We start from the raw sequence: 25324 nt of genomic DNA, 5'->3' as shown, positions 1-25324 counted from the left end.
GTCCTGTGTCCTGTGTCCTGTGTCCTGTGTCCTGTGTCCGTGTCCTGTGTCCTGTGTCCTGTGTCCTGTGTCCTGTGTCCTGTGTCCTGTGTCCTGTGTCCTGTGTCCTGTGTCTGCCCTGCAATGGACTTGCATCCCATACAAGGTGCATTCTGCGTTGCTCCCATTGCTTGCTGGGATAGGCTGCAGCTCTCCTGGGACCCTGTGCTGGATAAAGTGGTTAGAAACTGGATAGATGGAATTTCGTTTTGCATTTGTCTATTATTGAGTGTACTATTACATTTGGCTTTAAAATTTCTTAAAAATCACTCATAAATAAAACTGTATATTCATTACAACTTCAAGTCAAAAAAGAATGAGATGTTAACAGGTGTATAAATCAGTTCAATAGTTCACTTAGCTCAAGACTGTTCTTATTATTTGCACAATACACATTAAAGCTACTTTTAAAGGAAGGTTTTCTAGTACATAACCTCAGAGTCTTGCTCCATAAAATTGAGCAAATGTAAACTGATAACATGCACTGGGAGATATTTGCCTCTCATTGAAAGATGAATCAGGAGCACCTGAGTCATAGTACCTTCAGAAAAAAAAAACGTGAACTGGAAGAACTATTTTACATCACATTGTAAACAGCCTTTATTTCAATAATAAAAAGTATTACTATATCATACTATATTCAGAAATATGCAATTTAAAGTGTATAAGCAGAAATATAAATATGCAAATGAATAAAACAAGTTTATAAATTTATTATTATACATTATTTATGAATAACTGCCACATATCATGTTTTTAATACAGCACTAAATATTTTCCCTGAAGCAAGAACAGAAAGTTTCATCAGTCTCATTTTGTGCACAGTTACTATATTGACTAACAGAAATACTTACTGTAAACTATACTTCTAAAGCCCAGAACCTAACCCCCCGTTTCACATTAATCCTCATGGGAAAATAAATAATTAGGTAAGATTTAACAGTAAAGTTCAAGACAGGGTCTCATTTTTCTTCTCTTCTTTGTCAATCCTCTCTAAAATGCTGCTCACAACCTACACTTTAACTGATTAATTTGCTCTTTAGAACCAAAACACTGTCACCAGATAAAAAAGAAAACTAAACACAGGAGAAAATAATGAAATCATGCTTGCTTTCTCTTGAATACATAAAGAGTTGAGAACAGCATTTGTCTCCAGTATTAAGATGACAAACCATTCACTGCACAATGACAACACAAAATCCACCAAAGGCATGAAGTAATGCAGCAACAAGAAAATTGTTCAGGACAATTACTGCAGATAATGGATAATGTATTTGCAAACTATTCTTTACATTAGCACTTAATTAGGCAATTTAATAACATTTTATCTCAAACGTATACTTACAGCATTCTAAAAACTGCTTCAGCCTCTCAAACACTGCATTAAGGAAGCCCTGCAAAATAAAAAATAAATCAGCAAACTATTTTATGAACATTCAAAAATATTGGAAGTTTTTTAAAAAACATATTTAACAGAAAACTCTTAACAAAACATTTTAAATCAGTTTCCCTAGTGATTAGTGCCAAAACACTTGAGTGTGAAGACAACACAAATGATACATGTTTTGCACCCAAAAGGGGTGCAGTGAAAACTAAGCTCCTTCATTTAGTTTGAACTACAAGTATTTTTAAAACTCTGGCAGATTTTTGAAGACCTACACATGCTGAAGGTTAGAACCTGCTTGTCAGAACTACTTAGTTTTAATCATGCAGCCAGAAGCCAAGTTTTCTTCAAATGAGACAAAATATAAGTCAAACCAAACAGTCCTGCTGCTTAACAAATGATGCAGTTACAGTACACAACACCTTATCAAAAAGTCTGGAGTGTGCCTTCTGTAAAGAAACCCAAATTTTGAATTGAAGAATGAGAATGAGAATATTTACTAAAAACAAAAGCTTAATGTGTTAATCTGGTAAACTGAATTGAAAAAAAAAATGGTTTGGAGCACCTGACCAACACTATTGTTTCTAACCAAGCCTGAATATTTTTTCCCCAACAGAGGGCTCAAAAACCATGTTTTCATGCATTAGGTTTCCTGGAAGCCACGTCGCCAATGATCATTGGTGTCTTAGTGTCTTGTAAATTATAGCTGTCCAAATAAGACAACTATAATTTGAGTGATTTAATATTTATTATAAATCAAAATTCACAATTCACCACTCACTAGGAACTCTAAATTCACTATTGCTTAACTACTAACCAATGAAGCCTTAAAAAAGATCATTGCGAGTCAGATGTTATATTGGTGACAGGTTTTTGATGTGAGAGTAACAACGACAGACTTTTTTGGTCAAATATGATGAGGCAACACACACAAATCTATTAAATTATTGATTTTCTTGCTTTTCAAATGATCTGAACAGCAATATCACCCCTTGTATGGTAAGCCCCTCAGAGTTCATAGTTTAGTGTTATTATATATCTTTATTGTCTATCCAAAAGGATAGAAAAGGGGCTTTGGAATCACCATAAAAACTACAAAACCAAACACGCAACACAAAACACACATTGCAAATAAAAAATAGCCCTAGCCATACACAATATGTATATACACTGCATAGGGCAATCTGTTAGAAAATATTCATGCAGTCTCGGGCAGGCTTTAAAACACTCAGGCCATACAAATGAAATGGGATAAGTCTGGTCCTTTGACATGGACGTTTGGTGTACTCTTGAGAAACCAGAGTAACTATGTCACATATAACCCTCTCATTATACACAGCAAGCCCCAACATAAATGGAAAACATTAAAGCATTCTGGAAGAGTTGAGAAATTATCACCAGCCAAGTCAATGTAATAAATAGCCCCACAGCTATAACTATTTTATTTTGTACAGCAACAGCATTATATCACCCCCTTTTTCATTTTCAAGGAGATTATGAGCAAAACCTAATCACTGCCTTTTTATATATGCTGAACGTTTCAAGCAGGTATTTTGCAAACATTGTATAGTAAATTCTGGCATATGATAAATGCACGGAGAAGCCGTATTACACAGATCGCACTGGAAAAAGATATTCATAAACATCAAAACAAAAAATGCCTTTGTTCTTAATATAGGTCATATAGAAATGTATTACTTTCTTTTACATTGCACTTAAGCGCATTAACTATTCATAAAAAGGATTTACAGAATATGTCCTGCAATATTTGTGTAAGGACTGCATTTTTGTTATTTTCTGGTTTCTCTTCAAATTACATTAGTTAATTCTAAATTTAGCAAACACAATTACGCTGTCTTCAAAGCACCTTCTCATTCTACATAACCTCAATGTTTATGGAGAGGGAAATCACAATTATAAGTCTTTTAATAAATCAGATGGAGAAAAGTGATTTTAATATTCTGGTTGGTTGAGTTTGTGAATTGAATAAAAAATAGGTTATGGTTTATGGATGCATCAAAAGCTTGTGGAACAATCCTGATTGTTTACAGCCTTCGCTGTATAACTTCAATATGTCAGTTGTAGCACCAAGGCTATTATTATGTTTACAACTAAGTATGCTTTTCTTGAACAGAAAATCACCCTTGCGCTGCTTAATTTCTTTAAGTCAGCTTGTTCGAAATGCAGCTAACAAAACAATAAAAAACAGAAGATCATAAATTGGACTCATCATGTCATCTCCAGTGATTACACACCCACTTCAACACCTTAAACTACCTTTCCAAGAAGACACATCCAGACTAGAATCCCAGATGTAGGTCACCTCTCATAAGTCCACTGACAGGGAAAGAATGATGCACAAAATGACGACATCATGATCAATAACCACCGATGATGACAACTTAAAAGACGCTGTACCACAGTTTGGGATGCTCTCTAAACCCAACTCTCCTGGCAGATTGACAGCAAAAAGAATCCCATGACTGTGACCACCAATGTCTGCAACTAAAACAACTTAGCTATGCACAACTACTGGGCTGCATGGACTAAGGGATTATACATATACCAGAATTCTTTGCAAGAAGAACAAGTGACAAGTTTCGGTTGTAATCAACAAAACACAGCTGGAGTTCTGTTGATACTACTGAATATTCACAAATATTCAAACTAGAAGCAACAAAATACAGACGACCAGATTTTGAATCTCAACCTGTAAATGTTCCCAAGTCTTGAGGTTTCATTAATGTTTTCCAATAAAGTAGATGGATTTAGCAGGAGACTAACAGAATCTCTTCTTTATTCTTTTAAAGAGAGTCCTGGCCAAGCATTCTGTTTCAGGTGATCACATTAGAATACTCAAGAAGTAAACCCATTTCCAAACAAGTATGTATTTGATCAAGATTAGTTTAGGAAAGTAACTGAATGCTTGTCTTTCAAGCATATGACTATGGATGTAATCTATAAACTGACTAAAACCCAAGTGTTAAACTTTTAACCACGTTCTGTTAAATATCTTTTGCAATCCCTGAGTGAATGATCATCCCTGTGTGCCACAATAGATTGATTTATATTTTCTTTTACTCGTGTATTGGTTTATTTTGTACATATTAGTACTAAACAAAATTAATAATAATAGAAACAGTATATTTTATGCTCAGATTCAACTTGTACATGCCAGTGTTGTTTTGATTGATTTATTCCTTGTTGTCATAACTGCTTTAACTGTCCCGATTTCTAATTCTTTCAGTCAATTCAAACCACCAAATCACAACACATAACACAAGCACAATTATGTTATTGCTGCAGGGCAATAGCAGATGTGAAAAACATTTTGGATCTTATTCATCACAATATCCTATGTTTTTTGCACAGGTTTATGACACTTAAAAAGTATTCTACATGCAGCACGTGAGGCTTAACCAATATAAACTACCAACTGAAAAATAGAAACAGGGATTTATTAAGTTACATAAACTATCTGTATGTTGAAATTAAGCTCCCATTTTCTTCTTATATTGAAAAACTCTGAACATACCACTTTATTCTTGAAGTATCTATAGTACACAACTTGTTTGACATCAATGCCTTTTAGCATCTGCACCTTCACCTAATGCATGCCACACAGAAAAAAAAACGGTCTTCAATCACCAGACAAAACAAAAAATTTTATCATGTAAACCCTTACTTGTAAGGTCTAAAAGTTTGAGAAACGCAACATGAAACTTAATTCTTTAAATTAACTGCCATCTTTTATTTTTGCAGAGAAGTGCTGATATGGATGAGCAAAATAGACATGTTAAAGAATTAATTTGATTTATAAAACAGTGTGAAACATACACAACAGGATCAATTATGTCCATTAGTCACTGGGACTTACTGTACAGCTATAGTTTACCTCAGACCATATAAGTATGATAAGAATAATAGTACATTATAAAGACAGGCATGATTCTGGGAGCTGCAAAAAAACATGTTTCTTGGTTCTGTAAACTGTTGCATGCCCTTTTGAGGTCACTGAAAACCTTGAACAAATTAGCTATGAACAAATCAATGTATTAATGGCTATATTCAGGTGGCTATAGATAAAAACATAACACTTCAGCATACCAGTAATTAAGCAATGGAAGAACCTAACAAAATAATGTTGATAGCCTTCTTAAAGAAGTAGTGACAATCTACTGACAGTCCAATTGCTGACTAACAAGTGTCTATATCCCATCATTTAATGAAGCATCAACCATGCAGTAAGGAGTCTCGGACTAGTAACATCACAAAACACTAAGATAACACAAATAACAATCTCCATCTTCAGAAAAGGGGTTTACCATTTTGAACTGCAACACAATAACGGTAGTCAAAAATACATTTGCAGAAACAATCATACTCATTTGACAATGGTATTTTTGTGAGTTACAATTTGTATTAAACTAACTAAAAACAGTTACGTGAATATCGAGACATACCCTATAAAAACAGGCTGAGATTTGCAACGAGGTGACAAACTTTTAAATAATGCTGCCAACATTGTTAAATAAACCTACAGACTCATGAGCAGGTTGTAAAGAAAGTATTCATGTATCAAATTAGGTTCATTTCTGTAATGTATTGCTTCAGTGCATTTTCAAAATATTTCCATACCTTTCTTGTTCTGTAAGGAATTGCTAGGTTTGCAGTCTTAACCCTTAAAAAATAAGATTTCCTAGAGTTTTGATAATTTTGCTCTTTTTTACTTGCACAGCATGTATGGGTTCACAGTGGATGCCACTTAGATAAACTGATTATTTTTTTTAAACGGATTTAAAAAAAAATGTCACGTAACAAGAAATCAATATTTGGCATAAAGAGAGACCTTTTCACCACTGTAATGTGGTTAGTGATTGGAATCATGGAACCCAGCTTCTGTCAAAGGTTCCTGGAGCACTTACTTGTGATCAGAATAGAAATCCAAGACAGATTGAAGCAGTACTCAGAGAATGAGATTCACATGCACATGGAAGTTAGATTTACTTACAGTATAACCCATTACAGACCAGACAGAAATCAGCAAAGGGTTAATAGGTCCTAATGCAGCAGAATCAGTAGCTAGTTCAGAGTCTGCAGTAAAGACTCCTAGGGGCCTCTTCACTCAGGGGGATCCCCAGTTGCAGGCAGAAGTGTGGGCTGCTGCTCTTGCACTTGACCACATGAATTTGAAGTCCAGTATCCTTTCCTTGAAGGAGGTTTTTTGGCTAACAAACGTCAACTGAGTTTTGCAGGACTCCAATACCACCCCACTTCCAAACTACTTTGTCTTGAACAAGATAACCCGTCAACTGATACTTAGGTGATGAAGCGGTTCATTAACTCCATGCTATTGGCCTCTGGCAATTAGGTGTAATGCTTGGTCAAGTCACTGAAAGTAACCGTTCAAAAAATGGTGCCAAGAAGACTTTAAGCCTCTGAAATCAGTCACTCCGCCCCTCCAAATCTTAGCCAATCGGTGAAATTGTTTTTCTTGTTATGCAGAGCCTCACACCACCTTCCAGAGACTGATGGATATGTTGATTGGTCTGTTCCAGGTTTACTAAGCTGCCTGTCTAAACTGAATAACTTCCAGTAAAACCAGGTTGATCCATGCAAGATATAACTTTGCAGCGCTCCAATATCTCTGGAATACGGGCTGACCACTAACTTTGGCAAGTACGTAACAACGAAATCTATTGGACACCACCATGTCAAGTGAAACCAAGTCATTTATGGTTCATTTGGATGGCCGTACATTTGTAAATCTTATCCTAATGCAGTCTTAATCTCCCAAATGTGTTTAGGTATAGTATTCTTAGATGGAATATGAACGTGTCAAGCTCTTTCCACATCTGTGCTCAACCTCTGAAAGTGAAGCTCAGACACATTTTACACAATGGAAACTTAAGAAAACACAATCCTGCAATCCTTTGTTGGATTAAGCGCTTAGATAATGAGTACACAGAAGACTTGTTTTCTAGGATTGAGTTCACTCTACCTCAGTAATGGAAAACCACTGATTCTTCTAGCATTCTGTTCTATAATCAATTCTTCTGTGAGAAGAAAATTAACTAAGTCATTGAAAACAAAAAGAGATTATGCAAATTCTAGAAGTGAATTGTACTGTGAGTATATGCTATATGTTTGCCAATTACCATCGAGAGAAATGGGTATTGTATTTTACAGATCTAGGTCAAAGGGATAAACAAAGGATTAAGCATCAATAACATGGGACAATTTCCATAACACAAGCATGGTTGCCTAAGGAAACTTCACTTACATCCATCATTAGACTGAATCCATTGTAAAACAGATGCTAAACTCATTTATATTACAAATATAGACAGAAGTAACCTACAGACTACATAAAATCCATGTTTATGAAGTAAATAGCAATGAAAAATGGCTCAGTTTTGTCTTATGCAGCCTGAAAGAACCTAGTGCTGTTGTCTCTTCCCTTCTTGTCAGAACTACCTGTAGGCTTTTCTGCAGTTTTCAGAAAGTCAAACAGCATGTTATTATTGTTCTCTATCTGCCAGCTGATTTCTGTTCTTTGTTGTGCAGTGGGAGAAAATACATTTAGCAGGAGAAAACGTGTCACTGAAAGAAGTACTTTTATCACAAAATGTCACTATGGACAGCAGTTTGATCTAAAGAAATGAAAACGAATTCATTTTTAACGAGCCAGTGTCAAAGCCAAGAGAGATGGTAAACAAAGCCAGGGGGTAATCCAGAAGACGAGGCCGTAACAAGCATGCAGGGGTCAGAGTACCAACAAAGCGAAACAAGGCATCAAAACTCGAGGCGCTCTGTGTTCAAACTCAATGACAGCGTCCCGAGCTGTCATTGAGTATCACCTATAAATGTGGAACAGGTCGACTCCAGGTGCTACACGTTTCCAGGCTGAGGAAGACAAGACCATCATTGTCTAAAAGTTATTATAGTATTGTACTCTGCTGCTGAAAAGGTTAGCACTCTTCTGAGAGAATTCCGGTTGTTTTCTAACTATTACTTACTTACTTTATTTACTTTATTAACCCTTTACAATTTCTTGCATTGGAAATGATCTTTTCGCATACCCCAGCTTGCTCTCCATGAGACACACAGATAGGGAGAGAGCCTGGGGTCAGAGCGCAGGGTCTGCCATTGTACAGCGCCCCTGGAGCAGTTGGGGTTAAGGGCCTTGCTCAGGAGCCCAAAGGAGTAGGATTCCTCTGCCAGCTGCGGGATTTGAACCAGCAACTTTTCAGCCACAGGCGCAGATACTTAGCCACAGAGCCACCGCTACGCCCATTAGGGTGGTTTGTGAGATGTCCTAGTGCATTCTCAAAGCTGAGTTGTCTTGGATGATTCACACATTAACACAAACCTGATATATTATACCAGGGCCTTTTGTAAAGCCTCAAGTAACCAATACAATGATAAGTCAAAAGGTCTCTTCACTTGTAAGTTTTTGTTTATATCCTCTAGGTAAATGACCAGACTTAAAAATGTGTAACTTGCATAGTCACCTTTAGTTACAAATGAGTCAGTTTACATTACTGTTAGGAAGATTATTTATAATGAAGATTTTGAGGGAAATGACAAACTCTGTCAGGCAAGGCTCAGTACTACATAAAGATTACATTTTGTGGTCCACTACAGAAAAAAGCCCTCAGTGTGCTAAAGTTTTAGATTTTACATTTCCTTTTGTACACCTTTCAGTTTCAGACAAGTATTAAACATATATAAATAGCCTCAACCAGCTTAACACAAGGTCTAAATACTTTGTGCGTGTGTAGTAGCCTGAGGCACTTAGCTGCTACCAATATCATCCTGCATTTCATCTACTGTATGACTTTCTTTGTAAACTGGACAAATAGCAAACTTCATAATACAGTGTTTTTGAGAAACTGAATATAAATGCTTTTTTAAACTAATGTTGGTTGATGCTGATGCATATTTATGCCATAATGAATGTATGCCTTCCTTAGACTCGCAGCTCTAAACATAAGGTTAAACAGATAAATCTGTCCTACAATAAAGTATATAGTCCTTGTAAACAGTAATGTATATTGAGGTTCTACAACTAAATTAAATCACTACAATTTAGTGAATTAGATACAGACATTTTTAACATAACTGATAAAATCAATGTACAGCAAAAAGCAGTCATATTGTGAAGGGACCAAGATTAATATACTCAATACTAAAGCATTAAATAAATCCATAAAAGTAATTTAAATGACTCAAATCACTGGGTGGAAAAACATTATGTAAAGTCCTGTACCTGAGGAATGAGAATTGAGCTTTATATTGACTCACCATCCGTTTATATCAAAATTTTACTAAAGGAGAAATTCACTGAATGTTTCTAAGGATGTAAACAGAAATAAGCATTGGGCCCATCATGCATCTTCCTCCAATATAAGTACTGTATGTTGGCTGTCATACTAAAACAAACAAATAATAAACACACAAGTTATCAGATCAATGTCTATGACAGCCATAAGGCTTAAGATGTAAATATACTGGGAACTCTTCACGACTAGGCTAGACTGTAATAATGTCACAGCCATGACCTTTGACACAGGAACTGTGAAGCTGGACATGTGCTGTGAAATCCAGAAGTATCGCAGGTGATTGAAATGATGTGCTGTGGCTGATTGCATGAAATATGTGAAATTTTGAGACACAAATCACAATCACATGATGTGTGAAAGAAAGGCAATCTAACACTTGCCTTCACCTCTGACTCCTGAGCATGTCATAACCAACCATATTCATACGGCAACAGGCCAGCATGTTTCTTATTGCAGTTACTGCGTCTGTCTTCAGGGGATCTATTCATTCTGACTATCTTTGTTAACCGAATCCTCCGGCATGACTGTGACACACTGTGTATCATTCTTTATGAAAGCAACATTATATGGTTATATTTTTACTATGATAAAATATTTTCACATAGCCTCCAGATCAAAATAAGACAAATAAAATAATCATCTATATGCAAGAATGAAAGTAAATCATGGTTTAAGATGGCAAAACTTTAATACCGTCCAAGATTCAAACAAATATCAGGGTATTCCACCACAACTACATTTGCTGGTAATGACAAAAATAATTTAACACTGAGTTTTATGCTGCAGTCTTACCATTTTAAGCTTTCCAAAATGTTAAATCAAACTTCAGACCACATATTAGAAAGGAAATATGAATATGTTCGTGTTTGTGCCAAGTGCAACAGGATTTTCATGTATAATTAAATGCGAGATGTTACACTCAGAACTGCTTTATTTAATACTTAACCTTTTCTTTGATGGAAATTTCTGTAGCACAACGCAATTCAGAAAATACATTAAAATTCATGAAACTTTGGGCTGTCCGTAAATATGGAACTGGTATAATCAGAAAAGCTTAGAATTAAGGATAAGTGTAGAGCTTCATGAATTCCCAGTTGGCTGCCCTTCTGGGAAAAGGGAATCGTATCCATATAAATGTGAAGGACTTATCATCTAAATGCATTCATGCAGCAAAAACAGCACAAGAGTATTTAAAGAAAAAAAGGCTAAATAAAAAGACCTCATGAAGACATTAAAGCGTATTATTAGCACTCATCTGAAAATGAAAAGTCAACTACTTCAATTTACGTTCTGTGTACTGCTAATGACAACATGGTGTCAACAGAAAATCAGCACATCTGCCAGAACATTTCCTTTTTTCATAATGAGGTTCATTTATTGCAAAATGTCAAAGCAAAATAGAGACATTTAATACTATTGCTCTTACTAAATAAAAATGTTCTCCAGTTACATACACAGAATTAAAGAAGTTTAAAATAAGGTTAGAAATGTTTTCCCCATTGAATGGACAGCATTAGGTAGTATTTAAAAAAAAAACATTTAAAACAGCCATCTTAAAGATATGTTGCAAGACAAAGTTCACACTTAAGCCTTGAGAATGTGGACATTTGCTTTAAGTCTAGAACTGTTTAGATTTCAAGGCGTGTGTCTATGACCAGCTGTATGTGAGTGGTGAATCCAATTTGTGATTTAATTCATTTAATTCTAAATAATTTTGTATACGATGACCATTATTCCAAGATGTCCAGCTGCATACAAGTTCTAAATTCTATAAACATTTAGTTCAATGAGGTAACAAAACAGCTGCTCATACCAAACCTTCAAAATGTCATTAGGTTTTCCACCTTTTGGACTTAAAAAAGGCAAAAACAAATTAAAGCTGACCTTAGTATATCTAGGTAAGCTGCGGGTTAATGATTGTCAATGAGCAGTACAGAAATACAACATATAAGATCATATTAAGAACAGAAGAGGAGACAGGAGGAAAGAGAAAGAGAGAGGAGTCCACATGAGTTGGACTGGTGAAGCTGGCACCAGCCGAGAGCCCCTACTTCACGATCACCCAAACAAAATATGACTGGAGCTAAGCATCTGAACCTTGCTAGAGAGAGCATGCTGTGTTTTTAGGGAACTTGGGTTTGCTGGGTAAAAGATACCTCAGTTAGAAAAATCTTTCCTGATTAGGGTGCATTTTTATGGATAGGAAGATAGGCTCCCACTTATTTTGTGGCATCCGGGGTGCAGAGAGAGAGATTTATCTGCAGGCTGTATTGCATTTAGTTAGAATGCAGCTCATCTCTTAGTGGCTACAGAGCCCACATAAGAGTTCAATGGTTAGTAGCAATCTGGGTTTTATGGGTGACCAGAATGTAAGGCCTCTAAAATGCCTTGTTTGTAAATACTGCACATAGAGTAACTTGTTTGTTGTATGATTTGATGTGTGTAGTGTAGTCGGTGTCTTATCATTGTACTAAATATTTTGTTTAACCAAGTGTACCTGGATTATTACTCCTCTCAACAAAGTTGTGCCAGAGATCAAAGAATTCACGTGCCTCTAATTATACCAGCCGCTCGGGTATATTCTGGAAAAAGCACTTACCAGTTGGGGGATATGAACAATTATTTCACTTATTGACTAAGCCACTTGGTCAATTCCTGATTTTCATTGTTGTAACCCCCCCATTTGTAACAATTTAATTGACAAAATATGTATATATAAAATTCTTACAAAGGACTACAGACAAGTTGAAAAGAATCGAAGAAAAACAAAAAGGCACATTCCCATTGCTTCAACATTTTCACTTAAAGTACTGCTGCCTTTGTCCAAAGTTTGTCCTCACACACTAAGAAAGTATAATTAAATGTACATGGTAAAGTGCATATGTAAATGTAATTAAAATGCATGTAACCACCTAATTTGTTTTACTTAATACGATTATTTTTTTTACTTTCTTCACTTACCATGACCTCCATATTCTGATGGGGCTCAACAAATCCATGTACTGTAAGTTTCCTTAGAACTACAAAAGAAGAAAAGTGTTCAGTGTGCTTTTATGACATATATTCACTATCCAAGCACTACCAATCTGTTCCTTATGAATATACCCACCCCGGTCCTAAGAATGCACTGAATCCCAGTAGGGTTTCAGAAACCCAAAGCACGCAGGAATACAGCATGGAAAAAACACCAGTCGAACGGGATATTCTCTCGTCAGGAATAATTTGTCTTTGCAGATAAATGGTTTCATGTTTTCTTATCATTAATTCAATGACCTCCCTCTATGTCAAGAAATGACACACATGACCTTAGGAAATATTATATTATTAACTTACATACCTTACCCCCCTCATATTATATTTTAAACAAAAAAACAAATATCACCACATCGTCTCTGTTCGAAGATTTTTGCAGTTGGCTGTTTCAGAATTACATGTACTCCAGCAAACAACACAGACCTGAACAGTGGGTTACTTCTGACATTCATTTTCCTTCACCGCCCTGGTGGCAACTGGATCAAAAGCAGTCAGTACCTTTTAATGATAGCAAAGTTCTTTCCAAGGAACTGATGGCAGCAGTTTCATCTCTTGCACAAATCTGCTGTAGGAAGGTATCAGTGTGATGATTCCACAGAGAGCAAGCAAAACTGTAGATGCCAGACGCCAGCTATAAAGATTTAAAAGCATAATATTAGAGAGGATTTTATCAAGATTAACAGAGGCAACAATTCTGGAACTCCATATTATTGTTTCATTAACATTCTTGGTAGGTTTCTGTATATGAAAATGAATCTTCAGTACATGATGCATTATAACAAAAAATACAAAAAGATCATATGCACAGGCCTTCAAGAAAAAAGCTTCTCGGGCAAATTGTTTTCAACTCAATTATATCTCCAACAACCTAATGGGTTTATGACACAGTAAAACAATGAAAGGAAGTCTACATTCTGATTAGTATGCCATTTTCATGTCATGCTAAATAAAAAGAAAGAGATAAGAAAATAACATACTTCTATTTCCCACTGGGAATGAAGTATAAATTCCAAAATACACCCCTTTCATGTGCCATAGCCATAAACTACAAGAACTAATCTGACTGGAACAGAACATTAAATTGCATTCCAAATTGCATTTTTGCTGGGTGTGACAATGCAAAAAAAACTATTTTTCCAAGTGAGTGTTCAGAATTTCATCATAGTTTTTTTTTTTTACAGGTCCCCGAATAAAAACATAAATACTAGAAATTCTGGGATGACTGTAACTTATCTAGTGTTAAACAGACTTACAGACTAAAAATGGGGAAAAACAAGTAAAAATGTTGTCCAATGCAATCACAGAATCAATTTATTTGACTGCCAGCAAACACTTTACTAAGCACACATACAGATCTCGTGCTCCATTTTAGCTGGGGTAAACACATTCATGACCACCTAAAATTCCAGCAAAATCAGAAGCTTACAGCTGGCTTTTATTTAATTATATCGCATACATCTTCTCACAAAGCAAATAGCATCCTTATTCATTTCTAGCGTTACAAAATATAACATTTCTGTTAATAATAAATAAGTTAATAGATTCTCTCTCTGATATAACATCCAAGGATGCTAGCCTAGAGGTTAAAAAGTCTATTATTCATGAAGTCCCAAAAATGAAGCTGACATTTAGAATGATTTTTACTGCAGGCAAGAATACATTAACATTGACTAGATCCTCTGAAGTTCTGATTACAGTACACACATATTCACCGAACATTAAGATACTTGCAGTTAATACATCAAAAAATCTATTTTAATTTTCCAGGGTTAAACAAACTGTTTCATGTTGAAGATTAATGTTTCTACTGCAAGGTAATCCCTCACTGAACTTATAACTTTCTAAATGCTGGCATCTAACTGTCAGAGGAGTTAACCCAGTGAAATGATATTGATCCTATCACAATGCAGGACTATAATGCCTTAACAACCCAAATATGCTGTACTTATTTCTTTTACATATAGAAGCAGCCATGATTACTGTACAAACAAAAAAGGACTAGGAAGGCATACAGAAGTATGTCTCTAATGTAAAAGGCTTCTTTTACAGTCATAAAAAGAAAACTAAAAAAAACAGTTCTTCTTCCTTAACTCAAGACCCTCTACAACACACTCCTACAATATGGCTTAATATAACACTAACATTTAATATCCTCTATTTAAGTTGATAAAGCTTACCAAAAGATATCTCTCATATGATCTGCAATTCTAAAATATTCTGAAGCATGAATACCAAATTCAGCTAGATGTACATTAGGATACACTGAGGGTGCTTGTTTCCCTGTTATTTTGAGATAACAGATTTAATAAGATATTGACAAATTTCTAAACTGAAAAGATTTTTGAAACTATCAAAAAGGAAGCCTTGCTTTCAAGGACAGCTATCCTTATCAAACAGCATCAATTTAATATAAATTAAGTTTGTATAAAAGGCTGCTTTTTTTCTACAGATGTTTCACAGCTCTGAAGATAATTATACTCATTATTTAAATGACGCAGCCTCATGAAAGCTTTTAATACTTTATAAGGTACTTGCTTTTCTGCTGTCCACAATAAAAGAACACAGACCTAATTTTGCATCACACAAAGCTTATTTCCATCACTGCACCTATCCAGAACACTGTTTAGCAAAATAATTTACAGCAATCAGTGTTCCCTGTGATTAATTAAGTAACCAGCTAGAAGTGCATAGACTTTGTCACAGAAAATTAATGTTATCTTGCTGGACTACTCTCATATCCCCCATATGATAATACTTAAGCCTCCAATACTGTTTATGGGTAATGATCTAATTAGTTATTAATCAAGCAGCTTGGTATACCTGCAGTATCTGTATAGTTAAGCTTAATTCTACACGTGTAATAAATGCCTATAGTTTTAAGTTTTCTCTTGACTTTCTGAAAATAACTACAGTGAAACAAAATGCATGAATGCAAAGTTGTATAACATGGTACGAGCACAGAACACATTTCAGTGCTGTAAAACACAAAGCAGGAATTAAAATTAACCAAAAAGTTACCATTCTAATTTAATTGCTGTATATTTCAACATATCACAATTTTTAATACAATTTTTTATAGAGAAAATATAAAACTACAAGCACTTTTAGACTTCTAAGCAAGTCACCACCAACGTGGTACTTCTAACAATGTGAGTGAACTAATGAGAAACTAGAATGAAGAAGGTGACCATTGGCCAAACATGTACAGTATGCTTTGCCAGGTAGATGATCTACTAAAGGCATAACAAGTATCACTGTAAGATGAGAGTTATAAGACTGAAGCAGGATTTAGTGTGATTAAACCTGCTGTGAAGCTTAGGTCAGTACTGCAGTTGTGTGTGAATTAAATGGTCAGTCAGTCATCTGGATTTAGGCAAGAGCTCCACTTCCACGAATGTTAAATACAATGTTACTTGATACCAACCAACGGTGGTACCAACTTTGCTTAAACACTTAACACACAGTAGCAATTTGTAGTGCTGCTAATAAACAAAAGAAGATGAGGCATCCATCCCTGGTTACATGTGAACACTGTTTTATTGAGTGGAATAAAAAGGTGAATAGATTTAAAATCAGAAGTCACTCCAGCTGAAAGATTATATAATTAGAAAGCTGTACAATAAGTAAAGAAATATCATGACACCCGACTATCTCAGAGACCAAACACCAATGCTATTTTTGATGGTACAGACTGGCAGGCACCAACATCTCACAAATGAATGAGATTGGTAGGGGTTACCTGGAACATTGTATGGGGGCTATACTGAATTTGTAGGTGCAAAGTTTACAAATCTTTGGTTATCTGTTTACATTAACCATTTCAATACAATTCAGTTGGTGCTGTGGTTCCTAAGAAAATGAAAGTTTTTTTGAAGGCACGAGGCAGTAAGCCATTGTGATTTACTGAGGACACAAATTTAACTGTTCACCTGGCCATGTACATTAGATAGGCTGCCCAGTTTTTGAACACAAACTACACCCTTATATCACATGGAAGTCTAAAAACGCCACAACAAACAGCTTACTATAATGCTAATATAAAATGGGAGCACTTTCAACATCAGATTTCAGTACCTTAGTGAACACTACCGTTACTTTTCCTCAGATTAACCGGAAGATCAATGTCTTCCTTGTGGCTTCACAGAGTTCATTTCACTTTTCTGTGTAGAAAAGGAAATTGAGACCAAAATCCTTGGTTTTATGAAAGCACCATTTACCACCTGTTCAAAATCTGACCAAAAATGTTTCACATGAAGATTTGCCAAACTCATTCAGCTAACAGACAAGTGTGACAGTATTAAGCTGTTTAAAGCTTCATCTTCCATCGCCCAGATAAGAGATTTACTTTGATTAAAAAAGTAAACATTCAGAAAGCAACTAAGATCACTGATGTCTGGTTCAGATCTGAAGCACTTTGGCTTTTATTTTGATAATGCAGAGCTGACAGTCACCAAATTGACTACCGAAAAAACTGGCCTTTCTCTTTTTATACCACACTTCAACACAGAAGAAATAACAAGGGTTTTTGTGTTTACCTGAGACCCTCAAAGCAATCCTTTCTGTCACTTTTAAATACGCTTCCCTTTAAATTCACTGTCTCAGTAAAGCAATGCTGGTGGAGGGGCGTTAGTATGTCAAATGCTCAGGAAAAAAGGTCAAGAGACCCGGGACCGAGAGGTGCTGAGAGGTGAGAATTGGGCTTGGTCCTTCTCTCAAACATGACAGACAGGGAAACAAGCAGGTAAAAAGCCACAAACCCCAAAAACATGAGCCTGGCTGTATGGTTAATACAGATTACATGTCAAGTGTATGAGAAAAAATTCAATAAATCAAAATAAATACACAGCAAGTTTGTCCTATTAGTCCAAAGCAGAGGTATTATTCATTAGTTGTACGTTATGATTCTCACCCAATCTACCCCTCCCCAACAACATTAACACACCTGATATCTAGGTACACGGTTGCTTTCTCTATCAGTCCCATGTTAAGCATTTAATGAGCATGCCCTATTACACTTGAACCAAAAAGACAAACAGGTGCCTTTGTATTTTCCAATTAGAGCTTATGTATATGGTGAAATAGCAACAAAACCAGAAAGGTACACAGGTTTCTGAAATGTTATGATATTATCATAATAGTGTTGGAAAAAGAAAATTAAAATGCTATTATATAAGCCTTCCTTCCTCTGGTATAGATAACGCTCACAAGACACCCACAGTAGAGTGCTATAAATTACATTTTGAGAGTAAGCGGTCAGCACTTCAGTATAATGTCTCATTGGAGGTATTCAGGTGGAAATTATGGCCAAGCTGGGAAGAGTGCCATCTATTGGTCCACCAACACAACAAGGCAGGAAATATGGTTTCCCTTGGATGTCTCCCATTCTAGTACAGACAAGACCCAGACTTGCTTAGCTACTGAAATCCAACGAGATTAGGTTGTCAATTTCTGAGTGTTTGGAGCACTCCTGTTTGATTAATTATTGTATCTAGGGACCTTGGCTATTTTAATTTTCGTGCACTTTCAGACTCAAATCTCTTAAATTAAGCTCTTCATTTATCCTTTCATCTATTTGGCAGACATTAAACCAAATGATGTACATCTGGAATGCCTTACTCATATGCTATACAAAGGTAATAAAACGTTTTCTATTTTGAAAACATAATTGACTTGTGAAGCACTGTAGTTTTCATGCATTTAAGGAAGACACTGCTTATGATTTTCAGCAATTCTTACAAATATTGAACTATGTAAAAAAGAACTCAGAATGTTATGTGAATGTCCATATACAGGTAGAACTCGTAGACATTTGTAGGAGTAGATGCTTTAACTCAAGTACGTTTTTTTCAATTAGCCATTGAAGTTTTATTTAATTATGCAAAAATGAATAATTTAACAGTCACTCATGTAATACCAAAACAAGAATGACTGTATTACTAAAGTGCACATTTATCAAATTCTTACACTCTCTTCAAGTGAAATAACATTGTTATATGTCACATATACATTTGAAAAAACATTTAGATTTCCTCTAATTCTGAGCGAAGTCTTCCGGGTTTCCTAAGCAAAATAAGCTTCTTCAACTAAACTGTTGAATAAAGTTTAATATTGCTGAAAGTAATGACCCAGTCTTATGAGACTACAGATGCTGTTTGCTATAAAATTATAACGGCCCCATATCACACTCCCCCCCCACTACCAATGAAATAAAGTCAGCCCTGTATCAGGCCCTTAAAGTCATAATGTAATGTTCAAGAAAGGACTGCCAGTAATGTCACGCGGCAATCTCTAGAAATAACACCCCAACTTGATCTTAATTTCATCAAGGTGTAATTGTGTGGAGAATATAACACAATGCATAAGGGAGTAAAAAAATGTTCTTAAGCAGACTATTCTGTCATAGGGATCACTCAGCTTAGACACTGTTGACACCCCCACAGACAGTGTGTACTTTAAAATTCTGACTCCTGGTTCGTTTTTTTATACAAAGAAAGTGTACTACTGTGATAATTTGAGCTACAGTACATGAATGTAATTATATTGTTATTAATTTCTTTAGATGCACGATTCCATATTATATTCCCTATTAATCAAATTCTAAAGCTATGCTTTTATAATAATAATAATTGCTTACACTTATATAGCACTTTTCTGGACACTCCACTCAAAGGTAATGGGGACTCCCCTCCACCACCACCAATGTGCAGCATCCACCTGATGTGTGGATGATGTGAGCCAGAACGCTCACCACACATCAGCTGTCAGTGGGGAGGAGAGCAGAGTAATGAAGAAAATTCATAGATGAGGATTATTAGGAGGCCATGATTGGTAAGGGCCAATGGGAAATTTGGCCAGGACGCCAGGGTTACACCCCTACTCTTTTCGAGAAACGCCCAGGGATTTTTAATGACCACAGAGAGTCAGGACCTCGGTTTTACATCTCATCCGAAGGACAGCGCCTGTTTACAGTACAGTACCCCCATCACTATACTGGGGCATTAGGACCCACATGGACCGCAGGGTGAGTGCCCCCTGCTGGCCCCACTAACACCTCTTCCAGCAGCAACCTTAGTTTTTCCCAGCCTCCCATCCAGGTACTGACCAGGCTCACATCTGCTTAGCTTCAATGGGTTGCCAGTTGTGAGTTCCAGGGTGATATGGCTGCTGGCTTTTGTTTAATGCGATAACAAGCATATCCGCAGAAAAGGTTAAAACGTTATAACTTTTTACTTTTTTAAAGTATATAAACTTAATATAGTCAGAAGGAGCATGTAAAAATGTTTCCAAAATAACCACAGGTAAAACTTTGATGCATAAAATGTTTAGGAAGAAAGTGGAATACTGGTGTGTATTTTTTCGTTTAACTACCAATACCAGCCATATACAGTTTACATAATATGTTTATGTTTCTAAATTAATAGTTTATGACATTCAGATGCATTATGCTCCTCTTCTTTTTATGCTCAGCTACTAAAATTTCCCTTTAGTTGTATAATTCCATATAAATATTCAATACTAAGCCGATTAAAACATGCACCGTAAAGAGATTAAATGATTAAATCTTTTCACTAACAAACAATGCACCACAAGTGCCCTTATCGGTCATTTTGGCCAGTCAATCACCTACCGCGATGCAACACAGTGTCCTGTGGGTAATTTCGTGCAGTATGGGGTTGTGCTGTGCATTTTGAATGGCTGCATCTGAATACGCAATATGGTTGGCAAATAAAGGATTACTACAAAAATAGAAAAAGAATAGGTTTTGTTTAGCGTGCCAAGGATTTCTCATTATCTTGTGTACAAAAACACAACCCCAACCCTTAAAGAGGCAATATCCTCTAGAGAGGTCAGTGGCAGTCTCACAGACAACAGGGATAAAATAACCTGCTCCTATACACCGGAATGAAGACATCACATTTTGAAACATTCAATTTATTGACAAGACTATATGAACATCTGGTCAAATTGTGTTTTAATTAGACTTCTATTGCCATGATATGCTTTTGAGTTAATTAATCTAATACACTAAGAACTTTCAATAAATGCCTAAATGCACTGTTAAAACCAATTACATCTCAAGTGAGCACTGATACAGGACAGTTCTGACTTTGGATTTTTGACCACGCGGCTGAGCGAAAACTGCAAAATTGGTCCAAATTTCGCTGTTGAGAAAACAAAACAATACTCTTCCTGCATTTCAAATGCACCATAAAGCACCACAAACTGTCTAGGTGTTGTTCAAACACCAGTGCTAACTCAGGCACTTGTAGAACACACTCCAAAAACCACTTTTTCTGATGTACTGTACTAAAGCACCTATTTATAAGCTGGTTATTTTACTGGAGCAGTCTGTGTCAAGTACATTACTCAAGGGTACAACTACAATGCAACACCAGGGAAATTGGAACTCACAACTTTACAGTTAAAAAATTATACTGCACAAAATAAATGCAGTTAAAAAGCTGCATACCAGACCTATATGAAACAATAACATCTTATTCATTGGCATAAAGTGCACAATGAAGATTCAGGTCCTTTAGGGACTGAGCTTTAAATCACTTGACATCTGTCTTTGTCACAGATCACTTTACGAATACCTCTATAGCACCTTCTGTAAAACAGCAGGTGTACTTGCTTTGGTTTATAAAAAAATACTATTCTGCTTTTTGTGATTATACTGATTGATTTTTTCCATCTTCATGGAAATAAAAATTTCCAATGCAAATTCCCATAGCAGCCACACACACAACTTTAGATGGAGTATGTCTCAAGAGAGCTGTACATACAAATGTTAGATAATTTCCAATTAATAATGGCAATAAATATAAATGTCATACCTGGGCTTCAACGACAAAAATTCAATTAAAATGATCAACATGAACAATTATAATCACAGCATGTTATTTCACTAGCTATGACTAAACACATTTTAATATTCTACCGAGGTAAATCCATAATAAATTGATGGGAAAATTACGGGAACAACTATATTTTTAACAAGAAAATGGAAAAACAAGATGAAGAATAGAGTAATAAAAGCAACACTGTCCACAAATTCGTATTCTGGCCCTCTCTCACAAAATTACAAATTTACCTTCAAACAATTCTCAAATATCTACAAATCAGAAGCAAGCAGAAAAAAAAATCCATTAATTTGAGAAGTACATGTATTTTGCATTATATCTCAATTACAAAATGTTACACTGTTACAAAAAATAATAACATCATACAACACTCTGCTTATATTGTTCTGCTTAGATCAGAGTCTATTAACAAATCCACAGAAGCTGGAAGATACCGCACATACAGTGGCGCTGGTAAATCTACCTGTCGGCAAATCTGTTGGGGGTTTTGAAACAGTCCTCACGCCCGATATGGTCAATGTTAATACAGGAGCTAACACAAGGGTTAGGGTATGGGACACGCAGTTTTCTTGAATCAACACCCTGACCTGATTCTAAGCGACTATTTCTTATTTTGGAAGCTCCTCCACCTTGTTACCATCCAAAGTGATTTTTAATGCAAAGTCCCTTAAACACTTTTTCCTTCCATATGCCACCAAGAGCAACATTTGCATTTAACCATTTCTAATAACGCATACTGTATATACATTTTTGGTTTAGTTTAATAAAAAGTAATTAAAAGCACATATTGATAGTTAGAGTTATAATAATTAAACGGCTACATTATGTATTCAAGTGATTGGGGAGAGCAGCTCTCCACCAGGCCACAAGAGGGCACTGTGGAAGTCTGCTTCCCAAACTATAACCGTCTTTAACTTTGAGTGTGGTTTTAGCCTATACTGTAAATTAGGGAGATTTTGTCATCAGTCTCACAAAACAACCAAATATCTGCAATATAAAGGAAAAGGTTCCTTCCTAGGTGGCACAGTGGTTAGCAATGGCGCTTCAGCAATGAGGTCCTAGGTTCAAATCCAGACCTGGGGTGTAGTTTTGTATGTTCTCCCTGTTTGAATGGGTTTCCATTGTGCTCTGTTTTCCTCCCACAATCCAAAGACATACTTGTCTGTTAATTGGCCCTGGTGTGCTCTACAATGAACTGACATCCCACCCAGTGTGTATCCGGTCTTTTGCTCGTTGCCTGCCGGGACAGGCTCGGGCTCCCCTGTGACCCTGAATTGGATTAAGAGGTTAGAAAATAGATGGATGTCTATTTCCTATTCTTACTCTTCCCTGCCAGGGATTGCTGCTGCCTGACATGTTGCTGGACATGGATTCACCAGTAACAGGTAGGAACATTTTATGCTCATTTAAGCATCTCATTTCTTTTGTGCAACAGCCTGTAAAAAAAAATAAATAAAAATGGTTGTATGCTTCACAATCTAATTAAGGGAATTTGAATTCTACAGTCAGATCCAAAAAAGAAATGGAAGTCAGCAGAGCCAATGGGTGCTCCATTTAAGCCCAAACCATTTGGCATTGCTCAGCACTGAGTTCTGACACAATAGTTTAAACTTGCACCCTTTGTTCCCTGTCACCAAGGAAACAATCAGCAGAACACAGAAAGCAAAACAAGAAACTGACAAATCCAATTGTGGAAACAGCACTGAAAAGGCTGACAATGGGACACAAAACTGCTTTTCCATCATATTTACCATTCCAGCACTTTCTTCTTATTCATTTTAATGTGATCTAAACACCTCTTGTACGTTTAACCATCCTGTTAATGGCAAATTCTTAAAATCCTCAGTATCAGATTTCTTTTCAATCATTTGAAATTTGTTTGGACATTTGCTTAAAATATAACTGCCATCCTTTCATTCAAAGGATGATAATGTAATTTCTCTGAAAGTCTTCATCCATGTGCGTTCTCATATGTGTATGTAAAAGAGAAATGGTTCAGAAAACACTTGCTAGTTTTTATTTTAAAATATTTTAATTTTTGCTTATACAATATGCACATGTTGGTATTGGGGTTTCCTCAGCCTGGAAGAATTGGAGCACACTAAGTTCTTTAGGTGTTTTTGACATGAACAAGCAAGTTTATAAAAATATTGCACTTTCCAATATGCTGTACATAAAAAAACTCAAACTTTTCTCCATTAAACATAAAAGAGTGAAATTTAATTCTGTAACTCCAAAGGGCTAACAAAAGAAACTTCACAAACAACAGAATGTTGGTTTTCACAATAATTGCAATAAAACTCAATTAAAGTTATACCATTCTATCAATTCTAAATAATGGTACGACTGAATAGCCATTCAAACACTAAAACAAAAACCTCTATACATATGTAAATTAATGCTAAGAAATATGTTACTTGATTCTGTAAAATGTATTTTTTGCAAACATGAACACTATAAATTGAGCTGTTCCACAAAAACAAGTCCCTCTCAGGAGGTGCTAATTTGTAAAGAAAGAGGCAAATCAGATTCCCATAAAAAAGTCTTGTTCATTTTTCACACAATACATTTTCCCATGAGTTTTCACAGCAAATGGCATGTACGGAGAGTTTAAAGAATTTCTGCAACAAGCAGAGGGAAAAAAATGGAAATTTTCAAACAAGTATTGCTTTAATTAAAGAAGGCATTCATGCATTCATTGGTATATTCAGTCAACAAACTGTACATGTTCACAGGATCTGATAAACTGGGGATTTCAATTCACAGCCTCGGTTACTTTTTGTTAATTCTAACCAATTCTGGGGTATTATTTTCTTAAAAGCATGACTCCACTTGATCATTTATTGTCACATTAACCCAAACACAGGAAAATCCACACTAAGATTTTGACTTTTCTTATCTGTCATGTATGAAACAAGGCCGTATATCTGGGCTCAAAGATGAAGCTTTCTTGAGTAGACAGGGGTGGGAATTCTTGAAATTTCATTTTGAAGCTCTAAATTACACTAAGTAGGCAAATAGCTCTACATGCTTCTACACCTATGACCAAGTAGACCTTGAGTAGAATCAATTCAAAATGAATACCGCCACTGAAGAACTAACCAGGAGCCTTAAAATTGTAAAATTATCAGTTCCCGAGCAATTTTTGTAAGTACTGGTTTCTTCTAAGGTAGAAGAGATATCACTTCCAAATGGCTTGCGTGATCTCAATTTCACTTGAATTGCTTCAGAATATACATGTTTTGTTTTGAAGAGTTGAAACTCCTTTAGGTTCAAGTTAAACTAACCTCTCGTGGCCTTGCAGATTTGGATTTGAAGGTAAAAACAATTCTGTATTTTTGCTATATAATATCTTTGTCCTTCACAGTTAAATAAAACTATAAATATGAACATCATGCATTTAACAGCTCTAACCAAACGCTCCTGTTCTGTGAGCAGTAACATTGTGCTTTAGGACATCCCATCCTTCAGAAGACAGTTCTGATGAAGACTCGGTCATTAACATACAGCACTACACTAAAGAACAGGGGTGTTAAACCCTGTCCTGGCTACATTCCTCTGTTGATCTACTGTGTAGTGAGGCTGCCGATTCAGAATGGCTGGAGCACCTCAGACAAGTAGGTGAACTACGTGGATCCCCTCTTAATGTATAGCACTTT

The 25324-nt window shown here is 35.8% G+C and overlaps 1 protein-coding gene across 1 annotated transcript in view; it reads right to left on the bottom strand.

Moving 5' to 3' along the window:
- Window positions 1–25324, bottom strand: part of ipo11 (importin 11) — a 262035-nt gene that overhangs the window by 208382 nt on the left and 28329 nt on the right. Inside the window, exons 6-8 of the mRNA XM_006626819.3 lie at window positions 13300–13432; window positions 12730–12788; window positions 1385–1433 (exon numbers count right to left, since the gene is read on the bottom strand). Coding sequence (XP_006626882.2) covers window positions 1385–1433; window positions 12730–12788; window positions 13300–13432 — 241 coding nt within the window. The remainder of the gene's footprint in view (window positions 1–1384; window positions 1434–12729; window positions 12789–13299; window positions 13433–25324) is intronic.

Source organism: Lepisosteus oculatus, chromosome 3 (genome assembly GCF_040954835.1).
Source record: "Lepisosteus oculatus isolate fLepOcu1 chromosome 3, fLepOcu1.hap2, whole genome shotgun sequence".
Classification (NCBI taxonomy): Eukaryota; Metazoa; Chordata; class Actinopteri; order Semionotiformes; family Lepisosteidae; genus Lepisosteus; species Lepisosteus oculatus.
This window is presented reverse-complemented; position numbering and strand designations above follow the sequence as displayed.